Source organism: Bombus bifarius, unplaced genomic scaffold, assembly GCF_011952205.1.
Source record: "Bombus bifarius isolate JDL3187 unplaced genomic scaffold, Bbif_JDL3187 scf7180000008058, whole genome shotgun sequence".
NCBI classification, from domain to species: Eukaryota; Metazoa; Arthropoda; class Insecta; order Hymenoptera; family Apidae; genus Bombus; species Bombus bifarius.
This window is the reverse complement of record NW_022884422.1, coordinates 427,237-451,484: the sequence shown is the minus strand read 5'-3', so window position 1 is coordinate 451,484 and position 24,248 is coordinate 427,237. Positions and strand designations below refer to the sequence as shown.

The 24,248-nt window shown below is 32.5% G+C and overlaps 4 protein-coding genes and 1 long non-coding RNA gene across 5 annotated transcripts; 2 read left to right on the top strand and 3 right to left on the bottom strand.

Annotated features, from left to right (window-relative positions):
* Window positions 1-1,298: 1,298 nt before the first annotated feature.
* On the bottom strand, window positions 1,299-11,982 carry LOC117208274 (bumetanide-sensitive sodium-(potassium)-chloride cotransporter). Its single transcript, XM_033449317.1, has 17 exons — window positions 11,716-11,982; window positions 5,472-5,631; window positions 5,303-5,398; window positions 4,972-5,163; window positions 4,735-4,911; window positions 4,438-4,577; window positions 3,911-4,210; window positions 3,602-3,827; window positions 3,392-3,513; window positions 3,190-3,325; window positions 2,907-3,118; window positions 2,590-2,831; window positions 2,364-2,509; window positions 1,944-2,271; window positions 1,711-1,862; window positions 1,530-1,638; window positions 1,299-1,440 (listed from the first exon to the last, which is right to left on the bottom strand). Exons 1-17 carry the CDS (start codon window positions 11,980-11,982, stop codon window positions 1,305-1,307), a joined length of 3,141 nt encoding a protein of 1,046 aa, XP_033305208.1. The 3' UTR covers window positions 1,299-1,304.
* Window positions 5,163-5,668, top strand: LOC117208281. Its single transcript, XR_004487657.1, has 2 exons — window positions 5,163-5,280; window positions 5,468-5,668. It is a non-coding gene; the product is annotated as an uncharacterized LOC117208281 (long non-coding RNA).
* Window positions 11,983-16,301: 4,319 nt separating the features above from the next.
* Window positions 16,302-18,296, bottom strand: LOC117208267 (ubiquitin-like protein 7). The gene is made up of 4 exons (XM_033449304.1): window positions 17,905-18,296; window positions 17,505-17,710; window positions 17,298-17,434; window positions 16,302-17,224 (listed from the first exon to the last, which is right to left on the bottom strand). Exons 1-4 carry the CDS (start codon window positions 18,047-18,049, stop codon window positions 16,669-16,671), a joined length of 1,044 nt encoding a protein of 347 aa, XP_033305195.1. The 5' UTR covers window positions 18,050-18,296; the 3' UTR covers window positions 16,302-16,668.
* Window positions 18,297-18,678: 382 nt separating this feature from the next.
* Window positions 18,679-23,100, top strand: LOC117208265. Its single transcript, XM_033449303.1, has 11 exons — window positions 18,679-18,757; window positions 18,950-19,044; window positions 19,136-19,290; window positions 19,370-19,500; window positions 19,576-19,711; window positions 19,777-20,155; window positions 20,223-20,758; window positions 20,846-21,218; window positions 21,299-21,624; window positions 21,714-21,948; window positions 22,017-23,100. The coding sequence occupies exons 1-11, from the start codon at window positions 18,679-18,681 to the stop codon at window positions 22,377-22,379; spliced, it is 2,808 nt and encodes a 935-aa protein (XP_033305194.1). The 3' UTR covers window positions 22,380-23,100.
* A 223-nt stretch (window positions 23,101-23,323) lies between these two features.
* Window positions 23,324-24,130, bottom strand: LOC117208270 (protein FAM177A1). Its single transcript, XM_033449310.1, has 3 exons — window positions 23,921-24,130; window positions 23,730-23,852; window positions 23,324-23,598 (listed from the first exon to the last, which is right to left on the bottom strand). Exons 1-3 carry the CDS (start codon window positions 23,990-23,992, stop codon window positions 23,347-23,349), a joined length of 447 nt encoding a protein of 148 aa, XP_033305201.1. The 5' UTR covers window positions 23,993-24,130; the 3' UTR covers window positions 23,324-23,346.
* Window positions 24,131-24,248: the final 118 nt, after the last annotated feature.

Sequence of the window (24,248 nt, the reverse complement as noted above, 5' to 3'; positions counted from 1 at the left end):
TAGCAAAGTTACATGGTTAAGAGTCTACTGAGCAAAAGGAGAAGTAAAATTTCTGTATAAGAACAAATTTCATATATACACAATATATATTGCAGCAAGCTTAAACCGTTTTGGCAAATTTACAACTGTAGAGTATCAATACGATTTGTAGTACTATAATATAATTTCTTGATATTTCTTAAAATCATGACAATATTAAAATCAGTTTGTTATATTTTTATATACTTTAATATGAATGTTTTCATATTTATCCAAATTTTTCTTTCGTTTTTGCAACTTTTCTTATTCTTTTTTATTGCAATTACATAAATTTTGTAAATTGAAAATAATTTCACAACGAATATTTTACACGTTATAATATTAGGTTTAGTGTCATTTTGTATATTTCTCAAAAAATTTTCCAAAGTGTATAAGGCTACGAAGTTGTAAACAAAATAAAAAATATATGCTAGACGTTATAGTCTAGTTTTGATTAATTGATTCCCTACCTAAGTGAATGGAGGAATGTAAATGTATTTATTACTAGATTCATTAATAAAATAAGAGATTTACGTATTTAAAAAACGTTCTCACAAAACATTTGCAATACTTTATTATGAGTGACTCAGTATAGTACCTGCAATGTAATTTAATTTTAAAATTTTATACATGGTTTTATACTTTGATATAAATAGATACCAATTTCAATTATAGTGCTACACCTAGGAATAGTATTTTTTCTCAAATTTTTATCTTAATATTTGCCTATATTTCATATTTCATATTTGCCTATAATTATTCAAAATATTTTATTTAACGATTGTCAATAGTTCTCTAAATAAATTAATTAACTATAATATCTTTATATATTATCGAAATTTTGAATAATTGTACTTAAATATGTAAAACATGTTATTGGTGATTGTACAATTTACAGTATGTGATAACGTCATTTATTTTAAATATTTATGAGGATGCAGTTATTTCTTTTTACAATTGGTGGATGGAAAACATTTCGAAATTCAGGAACAGTTATCGTAGCGAACGTGTTTTTAACAAATAATACAGTCTTGCTGCATTCGTTGTATATATTCAGGGGTTAATCCTTGCTAAACACACCTGAATACTAACTCATTCAAACATGTGTCGCTCTCATTATAAAGGCCTCTTACTGTTATCTATATTCCGCGGCAGTTCTACTTTTCATTTTAATCAATTCATTCGTATGTGCATCTATAATGTTTAAGTCATTGGTAAAATACTTCAATTAACTTTGATAGTTATTAACGTCACAATGCACAAGTATTGTTATTTGCTTTCCCTTATTAAGAATAAAAAGTTAAGACGGATGTATGATTGCCTCGAACAAGCAAAAATGGTGGCATGTCGCGTGTTAAAGTTTCAAGCCAAGCCATATAAAGAGGTGCTGATACAGCACCCTTTCGAGGCATTGGCAATGTCCTGAAAGGAGAATAAAATAATAGAAAAATAATTTCAGTGAATCGAAAACATGGCGGTAAAAGTGTAATTTTCTTTATACAAGTACTTACATAACTACTAAATTAGCTTCCATTGAATTTTCAAGTAATAATTCTCTTAAACGTAAATGCCGATTTGTTTTCTCATTCATAGCGGTTAATTCAGAATCTTTAATGATATCTGAAAATAAATCGATTTTTAGGAATTTTTTAGAATTTTATCAAAATACGCGTGTAATTAACATAATACTACCATCGTCTGTTTTTGTATTTTCCGTTTCTTGAAAATTTGCTATTAGTGTATTAAAGAAATTTTTGGTAGTATCCTGAGCTGGTTTTGAAATATCTGGTATCACGTTTAAGGAAGAGTAATCTATCCTGAATTTCGATAAAAGACTTGCCATACTAATGATAAAGCAATAATAATATTAATAAATTTGTTTTAACTTTCTTTTTTGCTCGTAGAAATACATATTATATACTTACTTTCTTTGCTCATATTCGAGCTCTGAGTTTTTATTTGCAAGAGCGAAAACTCTTAACTTACTATTAGACCAATTACGTCTTGTACTGATTATATAGGGTAGCAGAAGGGTTAAACCACCATCATCGTACAACCACCATACATCTATCGTACCCTTTTTTTGCTTACGTTGAAATTTTGTTACGGTACTAAGTATATCTTTTGCTACCGGTAGAAAATTCTGTTGATTTTCGCGTTGACCTTGCGCAGTTGGATTAGGATATTCGTTAATTAGTTTGGACCTTCTTGGAGCTGGACTCCCAGGAATAGAAATATCTGACGTACTACTAGCTGCAAGAATAAATATTAATTTAAAGGCACGATAAGGATTATAACAAAAATTCAGTGTTTATGAAAACAAGCTTTTCAGATATTCCACAAACCTTGGCTAAGTTGGGAAAAGCTTTGATTTCCTGGAATTGTTTGCGCATTTTTCTTTTCTTCTTCAGCATCTCCTACAACCGTGCTACAATCTAAACCCTCGCTTATTCGAAGAAGTGCTACTGCTATATGCATGTCCAAAGCTTTGCTATATATATATATATATAAAATTTTCGTGAAATTTTGATTTCATTTAATTATTATATTTAATTATATGAAAATACTTACTGCATTACATTAAAGTACATATTCAAATTTTCTCGAGGACAAGTCGCCCAGTCTTGTTTGTAGCCCATTAACAAAATATTGGGCCTCATCTTTCCCAAGCCAGCGGCTTGCAAAAGAGAAGTAGTACCGTCTTGAAAATTTGCACCATCCACCATGGAATAAAATGCCTTAATTTTATTCGCTCTAAACCACGAAGTACAGTTCACGGTCATGGAATTGCGCGTCTTATATGAAATTGGTGACTAAAGTATGGAAATTTAAATGTATTAAACATTACATAAAAAATGTGTATCACTTCTTGCCGAAAAATACTGTACCTCGATAATATGCCCACAAATAAATAAGCTATTATTTTTAGTAATATAATGTGCAAAGTCAATGAGCGCTGATCTTGTACTTGGAGTACCACTGAGTACTAGCAGTTGAGGTCTGTAGTTTTTAACGTGTTCTTCAACTCTATCTAACTGCTGAACAGCGTTTAAGGCGTTATTATATGTCTGAGCTTGTGTCGTAGAACCCCAATTAACATCTACGAAATCATTTTTAGATTATTAACGTTGTCATTACAACATAAAAAATACTTAATTTGTAAAATATTACCTGGTTTTCTGTACGAGACTACTAAATAAAGTGCTAAAACTACGAATAACGTGATTAGCGCTGTCCACCATGAGATCAAGAACATCACAGAAACACAGAGAATAGCACCAGCAAGACTTAGCCACATATTATAATACTGGAATAAAATTTATTTTGCGACTAATAATCTCTTGTTAGAAAAATAATTTAATGCAAATTGTACCTTAAACGTTGGTCTCCAACCGATTGGTTTAGCCAATGAAGCATGAAACGTGCTAAAGTTAACAAGAGTATAGGCAGCCAAAAAGAAATTTGAGATCAACGGAGCTATGGCATTCAATTCTCCTACAATAAATGAAATTTTTTATTAGAAACAATTAACATCGGTGAATAATGTCATTATTTATCTAGAACAAGATAGTATAACTCTAACCGATTAAAATGAAACCAACAGCAATTATAAATGTAAGAAAGTAACCACGAATTGGCTCTTTGTCTTTGTCACCACTAAACCACTCTATTCCAGGATACAATTTATCAAGACAAAGTGCCTGAAATACTTTAGGTGCAGAAACTAGTGATGCTAAGGCACTTGATAAAGTAGCTGCAAAGCATCCAGCATAAATAAATGGTCCAAATACAGAAACCAATTCAATCGCCTAAAACAATCGTATGAAATAGTCAATATGAAAATTAAATATTCATTCGCATTCCTTTGATTGCTAACTGTTAGAAGAAATACCTGAAAACTATTATGACTACCATAAAGACAATGTCCTGTACAATTAAATTTTGTGCCATACATGCTCCATACTATTTCGCTAGTATTTAAGGTAGCAATTGGGGACTCGGTTGTTTCATTAGTCGCATTCAAACTCGATAAGGCAGTATATGAACTATTGAAAATGTTCCACAAGTCATTAATATCACCAGACGCGTCTCGCATAACTGTGCCGCCCACCATAAGCGCCATAAAGAGGTAAGATATAGTTGTTAAAAGAATAGCCAACAGTGTTCCTTTAGGAATAGCTGTTTGTGGATCCTATCAAAAATACAAATTCTCTGTATGGACTATAATAGACATATATTTGTTGCTAATACTACAGATGTATGCAACATTAAGATACACGGCGAGTTAAATACTAAGATTTAATATAATGTAATTATAACATGTAATGTATAAAATAACAATATAATGTAATATCAATGAAACTTCTTAGCAATCAAAATGTTAAAAGATATTCCCTATAGACGAAAGGGCTAAATCACCTTCAAATCACCGGATATATTCGCACCTGCCAGGATACCCGTAGCCGCAGGAAAGAAAATAGCCAAAACTGAAAAAAAGTTGTGTTCCATCCCTTCGCTGTATCTGTAGTCCGAATAAAAGTTCTCTTTAAATAGATCAGCTGTGGACATATAGAAAATAGGATATGAATTAAACTATTGTAAAAACCTTAAATATTTTATCTGCAGCATAAGTTGATTACTGATCGTTATTTAATTCATAACTTAGTTACTATCTCTTGAACAAATGATATTATCAGCAGTAACCGTATGTATTACCGTTGTATCCTATAAATCCTTTCGCCCGTTCCTGATCGTTTTTAGGTCCAATGATGGTGCCAATCATGAAATCTGCGATAGCTAAGAGCAAAATAATCAGCAAACCAATCTGAGCCTTCGCCTCCCATTCCAAACCGAACATAACGATCAACAGCAACAGAACTATCGTGATACAACCTGTACGAAAGGGAACCATAAGAAATTCTGTCCAAAAAAATCATGGCCTTTTATACCGACCTATAATTCTGATGTCTGTATTGTCGCAATCAACGATACAAATCCCATTCGCTTTTAAACAGTCAACCATACTTTCACAGAATCCAACAACGTACATGGAGCAAGCGACTGCATTCGCCAAAGAAAATATAAGTCCTATAGAACCTCCGAATTCGGGTCCCAGTGATCTGGAAATCATGTAATACGTGCCACCTGCGGCAAGTAATTAATCTTATCATCTGACATCAGAGACAATAAAGAAAGCAAAACGTGTCGACCGACGTAGACACATTTTTTCCAATCATTGTTCGAATCGATAGTATATAACAGGTACGTATTCGTTGGTATTTACCTCCTTTAATGAGCCCATTTGTGCTAATCGCCGACATCGATAAAGATGTTATTGTGGTTACAGCTGTCGTTATTGAAATCAATAAAATAGCTTCCCCTAAAGGGAACAGAAGGAAAATCGCATGAAATCTATAAGATACATTTTCTTTTTTTTTTTTTTTCATAGTTACCTATGCCAGCTTGTGCTACGACCCAAGAGAGTCGTAGAAAGAGCATCACCCCCCAAATATTCAGAAGACATCTCAATAAGACTCCTTGAATCCATCCGAATTTTATACCGGAAATCGATGATTTCACCTGTGCTATTTGTAATATATGCGAGCCTGGGTCCTACGACATTAAAGCAATAAGCATAATTTTAAAGCGACTTAATGATATCGTTCAATCTAGCTTAAGCCCGAATAGAAATACAACATCGATGTATTACAATCAATTATCTACTTCATTCAAGTTCAAGTTAAATCATCGTCCTACATACTGGTCGATGACTGGTAGATTTTCTTGGATGACGAATAAGATTGTTTCAGTTTCCAGGTCCATTGGAACAAACAAATATTTATGGAAATAAACTGCAGAATTTATGGAGAGATTCGTAGATCTCTCTATGTGAGTGTTACGCGTAAATTGAGATTTAGAGGTGGTTATCGGCATTGAAGGTGATTCGTCTAGAGGAAGGGTCGCCAGTCAACCAATGAAGACTAACGATTTACGTAACAATGCCTCACATGCCATACATTACACGCGTCGCCCAATGTTCAGATACTTTTTAGAAATTCAGCTCGTAAATGTCGACGATTAGCAGCGAATATTATCAATAAGCAAAAATATATTTTACTCGTTATGGATGAAAAATAACATTGATAATGATATTGACAATATCTACGCTGTAAATCCCAGGCGTAACAGAATAAACACAATAATCGAAATTAAAACAATGGAAATCTAAATCAATGAAAGCTGAAAAGTGGAATTTATAGAACGAAGTAGTGTCGATGCGAACTCTTCAGAGTATTTACATGAGAATCAAACAAAGCTGAAGGAACTTTCGTCTCTCTAAATACGTATGGATCTGATCAAACAAACGATTGTAGAAGCCTTAGAAACAAGCTACTATGTAAACACTAATTGAATTACACCCTCTGCAATAACATGATATTTACGACGAATAGAGAAATCAAGGATTTTCGATACGAAACTGAAACATTTAGGTATTATGAATTACCTAAATGCTTTTTATAGCAGCTTATTTCAATTTGCACCAGCTAATACGATGATTCTTTTCTATCGTTAATACGCCAAAAATTTATTCGAAGAATAAATAGCAAGCACGAATATCCGCGGTTCAAAGATATTTTTCTACGAGCCTGCTTCAACTAGCGTCTAACTCTTAGAGAGACGATTATTTCATCCCATTATTTCCCGTTATATCCTCGAATATCGTGCCTTGAAGTTCGGTATAATTGTAAAATTATTCTTAAGCATCTGCACGGAGCCAATCTTGCGTCGACTTACCCTTCGTAACGTGACGAGAATGTTCCTCGAATCGATCAAATAAATGAAGCTACCCTGACAAGAAGCTTATGAACTGTCAAATAATATTTTCAGATTCTCAATCATTCGATATTTCAATGTCGATAACGCAGTCCAAATATAAGTGTAGAACTTGAACTTAACTTTCAACAATTTCATCGCCTCGTAAAAACGTGTCGTGTTTCTCAATGCCGCAAATTGTTTAACTTAACGAGAGAAAATTTCTCGAGCGATCCTCTTACTACAATTATTGTACCTTGAAATGTTACAACGAGAGGCACCAACCTGATCCTTCTCTTCTCGGAACCAGTACATTATGAAGATATACTTGGAGAGAAAAAGCAGCCTGTCCAAAGATGAGTCGTCTGTTCATCGTTGCAGATCATGCACGTAAGTACTTACGACGCGCATAAGTGAATTACGAGCGCGTTGCATCGAAAGAAAAAATCGACGAGGAAAAGAACACGCTTCTCGCCTACTGGCCACATACACACTCTTTCAAACCGACACGTCCGTACGATACGTGGTATAATAGTCAAATAATAACGAACGCTTATCTCTCGACTCGTAATGTATTCGGAGCACGCGTTTTACTGGTCCTACAGATGCTATCATTAACTCATGTGTGCCACACAATTTGGATTTACAAGTGATATTTCAATTTTCTTCTCTATTCGTTCCTTTTCACCGTCGTCAGTCATTCAATCTACATATTTATTACTCTGTAATCGATCTAGTCAAATAAAATTGAATCGTTTATCGTTGACCTTTTGCACGTTGCGGTCGACTGATACGATGAAGTAATAAGAACGAGTACATGCATTGATACCAAATTTGTTCAACGACTTTCGTATGGTCTTGGTACGACGAAGCAGACGAAGAAAAACAGATAACCGCATCGATACAAACGCGTGATAAAATGATCAAAGTAAATGGTGCCTCATGGTAAGACAAAATTCTATTGTGCTTGTACAAAGATGTTAATTTCTCGAAAAGACGGTACGATTTGTCGAGCATTGCGTTGTGGATGAGACAGTCTCATGGCATTTACGATTACTTCAAGTGATGCTTTAATTGTTCAGCCGAACGTGGGGGTTCCTATTTTAACATTCTACGATCCGCGAAGGTTGCTGCGTTTCTGCACGCGATTTCTAAGATTTCATGGCAAGGGCCATATAATCGATCCTCGCGGAAGTAAGTCTCTGCTAATTAATTCCAACGAAATGGACAACGATCTCGAAAATAGCGCTCGATCGTGCTCGTTTTCCATAGGAATCGCAGACAACGACAAAAACATAGTCGACTTTCATCCTGCTGAAAGACGCGTTGCTAATTAGTTCTGTCGATTCGAAAGATTACGATTCAAGAATTCGTTTGACTTCACATGAATCGATACGCCCCTAAAAATAAAAATTGCTCATACGCGTTTACTAATATTTGCCGATCCTTCTTGATCTTTTAATTAAAAACCTCATAAAAGACGCATCGCTAATCAATGTTGACTTTTTAATCTTTCAAAGTGAAGCTTGTTTAGGTTCGTGGATTACTTTCAAATTTTCAAAAATGGATATTGATAATAAACTTAACAGCAGCAGCGAATGGCTCTGTAAGCAAAACAAAAAGCGGAAGCATTATAAACGTACGATGTTTGAAAATTTACTATGAAAATTTACTAAGGGTAACGCAGCTAATTGTTAAAATATTGCAAATAACGTAGACTAAATAAAGAGACGGAAATGGAATATTTTCTCCTCGCTTTTCATTATTTTAATTAACAAGAAAGGAGAGCGCGTCGGGAAATGATTTCTACATCCAAATGCACGATCGATAAACTACGCACGTGCGTTTTCACCTGTTAACATTGTCAAAAAATGACCATCCATCTAATGTATGCCACACAGTGTGCTTTCTCTAACTCTGTGTCGTTCTCTAGCCCTCTAGCTCTTCCCTTTTCTCCTTTGATCCGTTTGGAAAGTTTTCGTTTCGTCACGTACTGTACAAGACGCTCCGTGTCCTCTCCTTTCTCTTTCAACCAACTTCCTCGAATTACCTGAGGAACGTGGTTGCTCGTAATCGAATAAGTTTGGCCGTACCGACTCATCTCAATCGATCTGATTATACGCATCGAGGCGATCGAGCGAACTCGATTGTATCCGAAATTTATTTAGGTTGAATTATAGTTAACCCCGTGTCAGGGGCAATCTAGATGATGGATTTAAGTCGTTACGATCCTACGGTTATGCCGGACATATCATATTTCGTCGTAGTAGTCAGTTTAGCGGAGCTTATATTTAGTTAAACATACCATGAGACTTAGTGAAAAAGTTCTGCTGGCTCGAAACTGTTCTATTATGATTAATGGCGAGGATTTATTGTCAACTTGAAATGAGAAAACTTGATGGGAACAAATGTAACGTCTGTTCCGTCGTTATATGATTTCAGCTGGGGTTAATCAAGAAAGGGGTTAATCGCTTTTAATCCCTGTATTTTTAAATACTTTTACACAATGGGATATACAATTAAGAAACCCTACTAGTCGTTTTAGTTATCCTTTCTAGGAGTACTATTTCTTAAAACACGGTATATTTACATCTTACTCCCTACTTAGCTGTTCGGTACGTGTAGTATGAAATCAGGTTCATTGAAATTCATCTAATTCGATATTGACCCAAGCATAAATAGCAAACGACAAATTGTGTTTCAGAAGAAGGTATTTAGATATGACAAATTTTTGTTTTAACAGATGTATCGAACGTAAAAATATTGTTGGACTATTACATCAACTGTAGTTGACAGAGTGAAACATTATGATGTGAATAAACAAACGTTCTAATCAGTTTCTTAGTGGAAGAAGGATTAAGAAAATAACGTTTAACGAAGCCTCTTTGTTATCACAAGGAATAGGTCAATCACGGTAAATAGAACAAGATGAATATCGTTTTCTTTAATCGTGTAAGTTATGTAACTTATTAGAAGGCATTCAGAAAATGAATAAAATAACACGCTTATTTAGCTAAGTTTGATAAACACTGTGTATAGATACTAAAATATTCATAAGAAACTAACGACAAACCGATTATCGAAAAAAAAAGTTATCGCTTTCCGACACAGAATAAATTCAAATCGAACAAGCTCGTAAATATAGCGCCGTTTCCATTGACTCTTACTATTTCCGAGTAACACGAACAGGAAACGGAACGCTATGTGATACAAAGAATACACCGATTCAGCAGCTAGTAATACAAATTCAGACGTACATTCAATATACACAGACTTTTGATAAATCAGCGTGGCGAGTACGAACGAAGATAAAATACTGTTCATTTCCCTTCGTTTCCGTTGTGGTAGTCTCGCAAAATTCTTCCAGTTATTTCTCTATGCTTTTTCTTTTTCCTACAACCTGACAAAACTGCTTAATTATTATCTCATCGACAAGCAACAGACGTATGAACATATATATGAAGAAAGAATGAACGAATCTGTAAGGCATTGTTCGTTGGCGAATGCGTGCACGACCACGTTTACTATACTTGGTTAATTTTAGACCGGAGTAGTTGACGAGAGAGGGTCGTAGATAAGGGACGAACTCGGTTAAGAAATGCTTGAATGTCAATGTACACCGTGTCAGCCGACGTACATGTGTTCGTACATGCATCGACGTACCGCTGTTTCAAACGAGGAAGATAGAGAAAACGCGACGACTATACAAGGCAACACGTATAGAAACTTATTCTAAATATACTGTACCATACATTTGTTATACAAAATATTTTGTATATGTTACAAAATATTTTGTATTTTTGTTATGTTACGATTATGTTACGATCGAGATAGTTTGTAAGAATGCTGTAAATGTATATGAAAGTTACAAGATATTAAAATCACAGAATTATTTAAACAGTCAATGCTCCATTATATCAATAAGCCTCGACACTTAATAAGACCATCTTTCGCGTAACAATCTTTTTATCAAACATATATTTGCGATAAATACGTCGCAACTTGTGTATACATTTCCAAATTAGCTTTACTAGTATACATTCTTCCAGCATAATCGTGACATTCGTATCACTTCGTTGCAATGCTAATGAAACTTCAAAAAGTGTTATTATATTCATGAAAATTTTCTACGATAAGTGTTCGAATACTCTCGTAGTATATGTATACTATATCATATAGTTCGAAAATTCTCCGAACGAACGTTGACTCGATCTTAAGGCTTGACACTCGTTTAAATAGCAAAGGGCAACTTTCAAGTGACCCACATAATTTTTTCACGGGGTGGAGTCTCATTGATTATGCTTTTCCACAACTATTTGCCTTGTCGCTGAAGTCTAATGTTTAGTCTGTAAACGAAGTACCGACACACTGACTGAGTTAGCGATAAGCTGCAAGTTGATTAATTGTTTGTTGTAATTGCAATTTCGCGACGTGCAAACATAATGCAAACGACGTTATGTAAAACGACATCAATCATATACATAAAGCGTAAATTCTACCTACCGCTTCAATTGAAATTAAATTGATCTCATCCTAGTAGCCACGAAATAATTATGAAACTTCTCTCTAAACGATAAACAAATTTTATACGAGTTTACTATTCAATTATACGATTCAACGATTTAAAGAACAATAAATAACGCGATAACGAGACTCGAAAATAAACTTGCTCGTTTATCAAAATGACATCAAAATGAAGTGAAAAATTGTCTCGTAAAAGCACGTGTTGGGTGATTCAAAGACGTCTGGAGCTGGAAATCAAGCGAGGAGAATACCAAGTGCATAATATCACACATCGTCGTAATCATAATGAACACAACTACCGACGCATTATAAAACAAAGTAATAGCGGTCCTATTAATGGTCAAGTATCATCATCCTTACCTTGTTAAGCAGAGTGGGATTGTGAAGCTCGTCCAAAGACGGTCTATGAGCAGCCTGAATACTCATAATGTTTCTATAATTATCCAGTCTAGGAAGAGCCTCCCTCGTCATGTGCCTAAGAGACTTTCTCGTTTCCTGTTCGCCAAGAAGGCTGGCACGACCTTCCAGACTGTCTACTCGATTTACGTGGAATCTGGTTCTTCTCAGGGAATTCAATTCCACCGTTTCGGAATCGGTATCGCCGTTTACGCCGTTCTCGTGATCCATCTTCTCCTTCAATATCTCTTTGATTACTTGTTTTTGGCTCTGTGATCCTTCTACTTTTCGTTCGTTACACCGCTGACGATGCAGCTGACGACAATCAGGTTCGACAACGTCTTCTGGAAGCTGGTGAACTGGACGTACGATCGTTTCGCCTTTACTGATTCACCTTCGAATTAAAATTCTCTATTAACAGTTGGCTCACGAATGCAAGTTTGTAAATCGTTAACTACGGATAATATTCTTCGAGCCTTTGTAAGAGTAAGTCAAGTCTTGGAAAATTTTATAACGGGGAACGTAACTTCCTTTTGTCTTTATCGGAAAGACGAAGATCTATTTTCATTTTGCATTATACGTGTGGTTTGATAATTAAAAAAAAGGTTGGAACTGACTAATAGCTAGACTGCGGATGTTTAGGCAGATTCATAGGTTTGTCAACTAATTTAATTTTTTGTAAGTGTACAATTTTTGCATCTTCAAATTTTCTATAAATGTATAAACATTCGCGGTTTGATAATTCTAATCGATCTTTAAGTAACCGCCGAGAGATCTTGTTTACAAAAATGCGACTGGCATTTGCAATTTCTGAATAATATTAGCCGGAAAGGGCGTTGAAAGAACGAAGGGGGAGAAGTTAAAACGATCTTGACCGAAAGCAACGATCGTAAAGATTATTTGCAAATGCCATTGTAGATATGGAATTATTCACGAGTATTCGATTTTAATACGGGACAAGCTAGATGAAAATCCGTATTCGCAACATTTTTTTGAATCGGTCTGTCTTAAATACGATCGATACCCGATGCCCTTGGTTCTCCAGTTACAATTAGTTAACAACTGCCGCGTAGGCTTGTCAATTATGAAATTACCCTTGTTTACAACACTCCGTACATAATTACTAGCTCTCGACGGGTTAATGCATGAATGATCTAGTTATTGAATTAATCGTTTCTTCTAACGCCGTAAAAAGATAGTTTTCTGATTGGAGTAGAAACTAACTGTCTTATTTTTTAATGTACGAACAGAAGGAAAATATTTATCAACATCTGTGAAGTTCAAATTAATAAAATGGAAAATGAGAAAAGGTTCTTTCTGTATGGTACGCTGCTTCCGTGAAACGATCTTGGGCGGTGCTCGATTAATTGATAAACGTTTTATAATTTATTTCATGACAAGATTAAAAAAGATGGGAGGCTGGCAATGCATCCTTAACGGTTAATGGTTTGGGTGTACTTTAAACGAACAATTAAACGCTTCGCGGAAAAGTTTTATAAGCGAATGTATAACTATTTCAATCGCTTTATGAGCAGCTTCTTCGTTATTTTACTACCATAAATATTTCATTAAAATGGAAATTCATTGCAAATGAGCTATGCTATTGGTAATTAGAAAAAGTAATACTAATAATGGAAAAGCACTCTATTCGTTGTCAATTAATGTTCCGCTCTTGACAATTAACTTAACTTCGATTTAAAATCGGAATAGAATCGAATCGTAAAGAGAATTGATAGTTGTAAAAAGAATTTATGTGACCTTTTATCTTGTTATTATTTATTAAACATAGTCCCTGCCTTTCGGCTTTGGACGACTTCCGGTTTACATACTTTCTTACAGACCTTTTGTCTTGTTATTATAAGAACAAATTTCGGTGTAAGTCGAAGTACATAAAGTAAACCAAGTAATTACCGCAAAAATTGGTCTCGATTAACGTCTAACTAGATCATTCTAATTTACGCAAGTTCAAAACTGCATTTTTAACGACAGCTCGTCAGTCCGTATCATTTCAAAATAGCTGCAACGCAGGAGTATCGCGTAACATATTAACTTGAAACTGTTAAACGATCGTATATCATTGAATTTACATATGAAATTATTGTTCATTTAAGTATAATAATTACCTATAGTTTCGAATTACGGCCCATTCAGAAATTGTTTATTATTTCCCTTTGAAAATTATTATGGTAAATTAAAAACATAATTTAAGTAAACTTGCAACATTTTTATACAAGCCAAGGAAAATATCAGATTAATCAACAAGTGAAAAAGGTCTTCTTTCATGCAAGTATACGATATCATTTGATTACATTTCGTTCATCATCGAACAGTTTTTTATTTCGTTTACACTATTTTGACTATTGACTTAACATAAATATTAAGAATCTAATATATTTCAATTCGATTATTCAATGAAAAATTTGAAATTCGAGCGAAATACCGGAAGTCGTACTTCGCTGGTTCACATAATGTTCACAAAAAACGTTCATGATAAGCAAGAGACCGTGGCAAATATCCTGGTAACTCTTACGACCACCTACTTTTTCATATTTCGACTGTGTCGTCGATTCACGTATGAGTAAAATGATTTTCTCTATGTTCTATTTTAAATACGATTAATATTCTCTTAAGTTTATCGTTGTATGTCAAAAAATAATAAGAAGTCGGTATATCGCTGCTTATCAGAAAAAAGGGCAGCTACTCTCTGTCTTCTCTATTATAAATATGTATACATATATTATGTCATGTTTTACTAATTCATATTAACACTAGCATGCCTCTCGATTGGTCTTTTTAGAAAGAAAGGAATCGATTCTCTTTCTTCATTTTTTTAAGTTTTCGGATATTCTTTAATCATTTCACGATTGATCATAGTCTGTTCATGAAAATTTCAAAATCCCGATTAGCAACTAAGAAAGATTAATTTATGTAATTACACATACATACATACATACATATATATATATATATATATATATATATATATATATATATATATATATATATATATATATAGACAATCCACGTGTAGATATATAAAATTTAATTGTAAGAACACAAACTTTTAAAAAATTTGCTAACGGAATTAATCAACCCCAATATTGACCCAAGAAAAATATGTATTTTAATAGATATAATAAAATTTTATATTGGAGATATTGTAAAATTTTCTATTAAAGAAATGACGAAAATCTGAGAAAATAAACATTTTAAAAAAATAAACAGTTTGAAGAAACGTTACGGGGTTCATTGTAGGAAGGAAGCCGACTCACCCTAGACGCAGGCGAATGAAGTCTAGCACTTTGTAGCATTATTCGTATAGATACAGAAGGGAAAGGCCAGTGCAGATGCTCGAAAAGGAATCATTCATAAAGGGATCAGGTATACGGGAATAAATAGAAGCAAGCATTTCATTCTTCACCTTCTTTCTCAGTCAGGTAAAAAGGCCGTCAAGTAGAACAGAGTATCCGTCAGGTATTCGATCCCCCCATAACCTCACGCCATGAATATTCACGCTTTCGATTTGTTCTCACATCTGTCCATTGAATATGAAACAACGATGCTAACATTCGATGTTTTTCTGGAATATAATCGACCGCATGTCAGGTAACATAAAACGAAGCCGGCAACTTCTTAACTAATGTCCAGTTACACCACGACGCGACTGTCCTTTCTGTCAATGAACTTACACTGTACGAGAATTGGACCGATGTGTACACTTATACGTTTGCGTAAGCACGTGCTGCTTCTGTCATACGTACTCGTGTGATTTCTCAGACTCGCCACTCCACGACGCGTCCAGCCGTCACAAAATCCCGATTCCTACTGACGGAACATCGCACAATTCCCCTTCACTCTAGCTAAACCGTTCGTGCGCTCGCGTACACTAGTTCACACGCAATCGCATTCGTACCAATATGTATACATACACGTGCACCACCTTTGTATACATGTCATAAAGACCATCGCGATACAAGCGTTATTTTGTACATGCACTTTCTTACAAAGCCCTCCGAGACGTTACTTACTCGCTGTCAGAACATCCTTTATGAATAATCTATTCTTCTTTTCGTCTGTTTCAAATAAAAAATATATAGTAGTATTGCAATTGCAGGTTTAAGGTTTGAGTTCGTGAAATTTGTAATTCTTTTATCTGGTGTAAGTTTTAAATTTTTTATTAATTTGAATATTTTATTAGACTGTAATATTTTCAATTAAAATTTTATTTACTTCAATTTTATTCTATATAAGTGCGTATAAATGTATTTACTGTATCGGATAATAACAAATAAGAATCGAGTAATAGATCAATTTTTAATATTATTTTTAGTGCAATAAAACTTTATCACCATGCAGTTAAAGGGTATGACGTATTTATTTAATATTGCAATGTAAATACCGCTATTATACCACATGGTTTGCACGTGCTATTATAAAATGCATAAAATTAACATAAACCATGTATGTATGTAAACCATGTATGAGCAAAACCATCAGTTTCCGGAAATATTAAATGATAAAAGATATTTCACAAGAAATAAACATATTAATTACTAAGTATTCAATTTTATTACTTCTTTATATTTGTCGGTTTTATGTACATTAACAAAATTGTATAAAATATAATTATTAATATTATCAAAAGTATATAAACAGATTATAATTCTTTTTTCTTATTTTAACATAAAAGTTTTATCTTATATATCTAGCTCGAAAATTTTGTTTATAGATTTTCAACAATTGTTTTTAAAACCAGAGAAATTACAATGATTGAAGTTCTTTTGAAATTAAAGAAAATTTCCATTTTTTAAATTTCATAAAGATCATTCAGTTTAATGCATAAAAATAAGACATATACCGTTATATTTTTGTATATAATGTTCAAATGAGGGCACTGGTGATTCTAATTTTATAAACTTAATTATTGCTAAATCCACTGAACACAAGTTCAATTGCTGCTATTACATCATGATTTGTGAGATGTAATGCTCGAAGATTTAATGTATCATTTTGCAATCCTAGTTCATGCATTTGCGCTAACATTCGTCGTAAATCCGAAGAGCGTGGTAAAACGGACGGTGAATGAACTTGCTGCATAGCTTGTGTAAACATTTCCGTAGTTATTATTCCAGAATTCGTGCTGCCAGCTGAAGTGGAAGAAGCAGGATTGGAGAGGGGAAAACTTCCAGCTCTTGCTCTAGAAACTGCTGCTGCAAGTTGTGCAACAGTAACGGTAGAGTTTGCTGGATTAGAAGATAAATTTGGTGTTTGTGTAGAATCTGAAGACTGAGAAGAATCTCCTGCCATTTCTTCATCACCACTTAAATTGTCTAAACTATAAGAATAAGCGGCAGGCTGTGAATTAGATAGTGAAGAATTGGAGCCAACAGTTACGTTGTTATGTGCTTCAGCATGAACAGCTGCAGCTATATTTTGAGCAGCTTCCACCAAGACTGGATGTGCTTCTGCAAATCTACTCATATAATTAAAACACGTAATAATTTTCTAGAATTATAGTTTTGAAAAATATACATAATAGAATTTACCTTCTAACAGTATCAACGTCTGTGAAATAAGACATTAAATCAGGGTCTTGTAAAATTGCAATTGCTACTGTATCTTCGTGTAACCCAGGAGAAGATGAAATGATATTGTCCATAACTTCTGGTTTCTTACCTATGCGCTAAAATTAACAAATACATTTTGTAATAAAATTTAAGTATTTTTACGTAAGTGCATATTAACTAATGTACATTTAAAGCGCTTCGAAGCCCAGGATTTTCTTTAAAAGACTTAAATGCAGATACTAGTTGTAAAATTCCGTCTTCTGATATGCATTTAGGAAATGATGGCAGTTCTGGTTCCCTTCTTCTTAAAACATGTACCATTGAACCATTTTTCAAACCGTACGATTCTAAAGTCATGTCATCCTCAAGGACACATCCACAATAAATTAATTCTATGGAAAAACAAAAGAAAAATATTTGTGTTTTAAATATGTTTATGGTTATAATTTAAAAATTACTTTAACAAAGATGATTATACATTATTTTTATAATACATCATTACTGCATTATTGCTTCAATGTTAAAAAACTTAAAACACTGTGATTCACAAGAGAAATGGAAACAAGAAACAAAGAAAACATCTCACCAAATAAATCTTTTGATAGGTTAACCCTTCCAGCTGTTTCATATTTCAATTTTTCAACCTTTGTCTTAAAATTAATATCATTTAATTTAATGGTAGTTAATGTTTGAGGATCTAAACGTACACCTAGAATCAATTCTGAACTCATTATTGTCACAGAAACACTACACAGAAAACACAACACGAACACGATACACTTTCAAATCGATACACTCTTCGATTTTACAAAATCATCATGAAGCGTTTATTGTGTCCCTCATATCATTTTATTGCTTTTGACTTCACATTATCTTTTAACCGCTCTATCATATATTTTTAACTGATTGAGATTGAAATCACTTTTACTAACTTCGTTTTAATATTTTATTATTATGAATGGACTTTTAATAAGAATAAAACAAGTAAATGCAAACGACATTTTACATATTCAAATTATTATAAATTAAAAAGGAACCAACTATTAGATAAAAATAAATTCATTATATTTACATACGGAATGAACTATAATTGACGTTATTTGAAATTTTAATTATTAAAATATATATCTTAGGAATAACATTTTTAAATTTTCTAAATCGATAAATGATTTCGATGATTCGATGTTGAATACATTCGGTATATCGATATCTTTGCGATATGCAACCTAACGCTGCACTAACAATATGACGAGAAAGTTCCGTGAAATGTTTGTAATAAGTTTTCATAGCTGACATTCAAGTAATTTGTTTATAATGTTGTGCAATATACAACTTTGATATGACATAAGAATAAGCAGAAATGCAAGACATTTGCGAAAATATTCGTACAGCTATTGAACATGGACGTACCGATATAATTAGATCCCTTTTAGATGCATGTACGTGTCACAAATTTTACATTATATTTAAATTTTAAATATAATTATCACATAATGTTGTAAATAAAATATTTTTATTTAAAATAGAATAACAGAGTGAATAAAAATGTATCGTGTAAAATGGACTATAATTCGTATATTGAATCCTTTAAAGTACAATCTTTCAAAATCTTTATGTCACTTTTATGATAGGTGAGAATGGCAATGCAACTGAAGGTATAACAAAGGAAAAAATTCTAAATCAACCACTTCTAGAAGAAGGTACTTTCCTTTCATATGCTTCAAAGGTAATCATACATATCATACATAATAAACAAATAATTTGTGTAGGTTCATAAGGACTAAAATCTTTTTTTATCTGTTTATATTAAAATACAGGCAAACCAACCAGATATAGTACGAACATTGTTAAGCTGTGGTGCTAATCCAGCTGTCCAGAATACTAATGGACATAATGCTGTAGATGTTGCATCAAGTGACATAATACGTCGTACTTATATTGAAGAGTTATTAAGAGCAACTGCTGCATCTGAGTATGTGATCAATATTTTTATTATATAAGTATATGATATATTAAAATAATTTTACATATAAGGATACAATTATTTAAAGGTTGGATAGGGTAGTACAATTATTAGATGCTGGATTAAATGTAAATTCATGGGATTCCCATGGCAGTAAAAATACTCCTTTACATTGGGCAGCTTGTTATGGAAATAAAGATATTGTCGCATATTTAATTGGTAAAACTTTAAAAGTATTAATTTTGTGAAACTTGTTTTTTATTTTTTAATTTAACACGTACGATTTTTCTGTAGATAGAGGGGCAGATGTAAATGCTGTTAATGGCTGTGGTGCTATACCATTACATGATGCAGTAAATCGTGGTGATGTTGCTATTTGTCAAGAATTATTACAAGCTGGTGCAAATCCCCTTGTACGAGCAACTAAAGGGTAAATAGGCAATATTGTATTTCTATAACATACGCTTAAACATATTTTAAAGGATTGTGTTATAGAACTTTTGCAGGGAAGACTCCATATGATCTTACTAGAGGAAAACAATCTTTGCACTGTTTTCTTCAAAGATTTTTATCAAACTTTATATCGAACGACAGTGAAACAATGCATAGCCCAACTGCAACATTTACAGATGGAAATTTCTGTCAAAAAAGCATTTCAAGTAACATGAGTCAACTTTCTATTGAATCTACCAAATCATTAGATCCAGTTTATGACTTACCATTACGCGAATCAGGCAAAGAAAGCCCCACTAAAAGTACAGAAAAAGATGGAATTTATAGTTTACTTTGGCCACAACCAAAAACCATTGTTGAATTGAAAAATTCTTCTACATCTTTTATTGCTGGGAAAGAACTTTTTATATCTATAATACAGGTATATTGTTGATAGACAACTGTAATATTGTTTTATTCAGTTTTTTATACAATGTATTGTTATATAGGGTAGTGAATCCATACACAGAATATTAGATGTTTGGGAAATTAGCAGGACTCATTTACTAGAATTAGGTTATGACGTTAAAATTGGTGAAGTACATCCTAGCTCTGGCAAATTATTAACTGATAATCGAATTGAATGTATAGTTAATAAAAGTCTGTTTAATACACCTGAAGGATATCAATTGCATATTTCACAAAATACTATTAAAGTTGGTGCTGGAAGTTTGGCTGGTTTACATTATGCAGTTCGTACTTTTGTACAGATTTTGCGATTAAGTAAAAATCATAGTAAATCAGAAGCATGTGAAATCGAACCAGTTTTTATAAAAGATGAACCGCGATTTACTCATCGTGGTATACTGTTAGATATCTCACCGAGAGGACGAATACCTACATTAGAATACTTACTTCATATGATCGATTTATGGTCGTCATTTAAAATATCTTACTTACATTTATATTCAAGACTTACACCAAATTGTGATTGGCAATTATGTTATTCAAAATCAGAAATGGTTACTCTAGATCGTTACTGCAGGTATGTGTACAATTCTGTAACATTATTTTTCTTATATTCTTATGTTTATGTAACTTAGATATGTTTTGTAAATAATTCTTATTTCAGAGATCGACATTTGGATTTAGTTCCAACTTTGGATGTTGATTCTAATGTAGGACAACATCATTTGTCACAAATGTGGCCTATATTCCAAGAATTATTGGCAGTATTTCCAAGTTTAAGTTATGTTCATGTTGGGCCTAGATTGGCTAATTTGCTTGTTCAAGCAGAGAACCTTGATTTGAATTTGTCAGTTAATGAAACTATAGAAACAGATATGTCAGAAGTATTTAAATCATACTCTTGTCTCCAAGAACTTTGGCATATCTTAGATTTAGGTCCAAATACAACTTTACTACTTTGTTCAAATGGCTTACATTCTAAAGCAGAATTTCATAACATACCCAGTAATATTATTCTTGTTGAATACGGATTTCAGGTAAATAAAGTTTTATGTGATTCAATAAATATAATATCGAAATTGAATTGAATTCGTTATTATAAGATACTTTATTACAGGCTGATTATGATTTTTCCGAATGGACAGAAGCATTTAGAACAGCAGGTGGTAATGTATTACCTAGTTCTGGAACAGCAAGTTATAATAGTTTAGCAGGATGTCCAGCATCAACATATGCAAATACAAAGAACGCAATAAAAACTTCTCTTGAACAGGATTCAGTGGGTATAGTTGTAGCTCATTGGTCTGGAAGTCATCATCTTACTCCTCATCCTTTTGCATGGATTGGATACTTAATAGCAGCAGGATTGGCATGGAACCCAGCTAGTGAAGTAGATATAGGTATCAATGATAACTATGAAATACCTGAAGTATTTGGATCAAGGTAATAAATATATTAAATTAAAAATAATGTATAATTGTTACACATTCATGTAGAAGTGTTAAAAAGAGAAATTGTATATTATTTTACAGGCAGAAATGTATTACGAAATTATTAGATATTCATGTTTTTCAAGATTCTGAATATAAAATTGGTAATGCAATATTAGAATTAGGACGTTTAGATACTTTAGTACTTACTTTAAGTAAGAATCAAGGAACAAAAGATCTACAACAAATCCCTGACAATCGAGGATCAACTTTGTACAGATTATTAACAGATCCGGATAATGTAAATTTAGAATACCTTTCGGCTGATTTATTTGCGGTAAGAAAAACTATACAACCCGGAGTATATTAAAGACAAATGAATAATGTTCTCGCTTTATTTAATAGAAAGTAACAAAACAAGTTAAACGTATTTCACATTCATTATATGAAGGAAGTCTATCATCGAAATTTGCATCAATGGAACTACAAGAGCTCCAGTTGACCGCTGATTTAATGTTAACAGCATGTAAAATTGGCAGAACATTGATTGGCGTTGGTGTTAATCCAAATAGTAATATGGGCCTTGCAGTGATTAATTTAGGTATATGTAATCTGCCTCCTACATTTAGGACTGATGTAGCAAACAAAATGTTGGCTCATATAGAACAGTATAAAGGTTCATGGTTACAAAGACATTTACCTCAGGGCCTTCAAAGCTCTCTACTAGTCTTGACTAGTGCTTTACATAGGTTCGTGCCAGAAACATAATTTTTTGAGCTTTGAAAATATAAAAGACTATTTGTATAAGTATACAAAATGAATATCAGTTCCTGCTATACAAGACTGCAGGTATATACATGCTGTGCTAAAAGCAATTATATAGAGAACTTATGAATGTTCCTTTATAACAAAATTTGCTAGTATAGAATAGTGTAACATGACAGCATTCCACTTATTTCAAATACAATTTTAATTGTTCTTTTCAATAGAACAATTCATATTATAGTAACATTTAATATTTATGTGAAAATAATTATACATGTATCTAAGGGAACATTCTCAAGGTCTAATAAGATATTTATATAACAAAGTATTGTTTTTGCCAATTTATAATATGAAAAGTGATAATTAAAATTATAGAATTATTTTTATTTAATATGATTGTATTAAGTAATTATGTATATGCTTCCAAGTCATTACATATAAATTGTACAAGATTTTTGTGGCGAGATTGGTATTACAAACCTATGCACAAAAGTATTTTAATACTAAGTGTTACTAAAACAAGGTAATATTTGTACACTATGAATCCTTTATATCAATATGTAACAATTTACAGTAACATTACTACTATATTAAACGATACTTTAATTAGTATCCAATGTGAAATAATTCAAAAGCTTACAGTATTGTTAAGTTCTTCTTAAAACAACACTTTTATACTTATATGTTTGTAATATTAATTTGTGTTAATCAAATACAATATATTCTGGTATTTCTAAAAGTTGTTATACTATTAAATACATATGTAAAAAATGATTAAGATACCATAGGTATTTTTAAAAGTGACATTTTTTATGTGTAATATTGAAATAAATGATTATAATTGTTAAAATATTTAACATTGTAACAACTTAAAGATTTTTGAACACTTGCAATATTGAATCATAAAATACTTTATAAATATAATAATTGAATGAATAAATATTATAAAATGCATAATTTAATGATACATTTATTGCACATTATTTACAATATTATTTTTGCTGTGATCGTTCCACCCACCCATTTCCAAATCCTGTTTACGTTGCATTTTATTTTCAAGAGCTTGAATTCTATAGAATTCATTGATTTCAAACTGATACTTGGGTGATGTAATTCCGAAAAAGCCCGCTAACCATTCACCTACACAATCACATCCTTCCAGTACTTTATTACCAATTGAAGTGGTTTGATACCATGCCCACGGTAACCAAGTCAGAGATTTCTAGTAATTTTATTTTTTAATTTAGTATAAAATCCATTGAAATAAACTATTTATAAAATATATAGAATTCGGCGTAATACGTAATTACGTCGTATTATTCGATGTAATAGCAGCTTAGAATAAAACTTAACTGGATCTATTTGATTCACTGTGGTATTTATATGCGGTACATCTGTTTCGTCTTCAGAATATTCTTCTAAATCACCATCCGAAAAATGCAATATACGCTTTGGTCGTTTTAATGACTTACGATCCTAAAATTGTTTTATATTTTAATAAAAATACAATTTTGACAAATGTTTACTTCTATAATATCACATACTTGCATGCCAGTATCAGTTTCGTTTAAAATAACATCCGATAAATCACAAGTTTCATTCTTCTTCGGATCCATAATCGATAAATTTAATTATTTACGAAATAACAACCTTATATTAAATTATTTATCATCTCTGACAGTTCACATCTGTAATCTAAGGTAAGCAAAACAACGGATATCTTGTTACTCATTCTTATATGAGTCATACAGTTACATCAACATGCACTAACAAGATATAGTATAGATCTGACATCTTAGGGGATTTTGTATCACATATTCTGAAATACCGGCCATTTAAGATTTAAATTAATTAAGAAAACCGAAGTTTCGT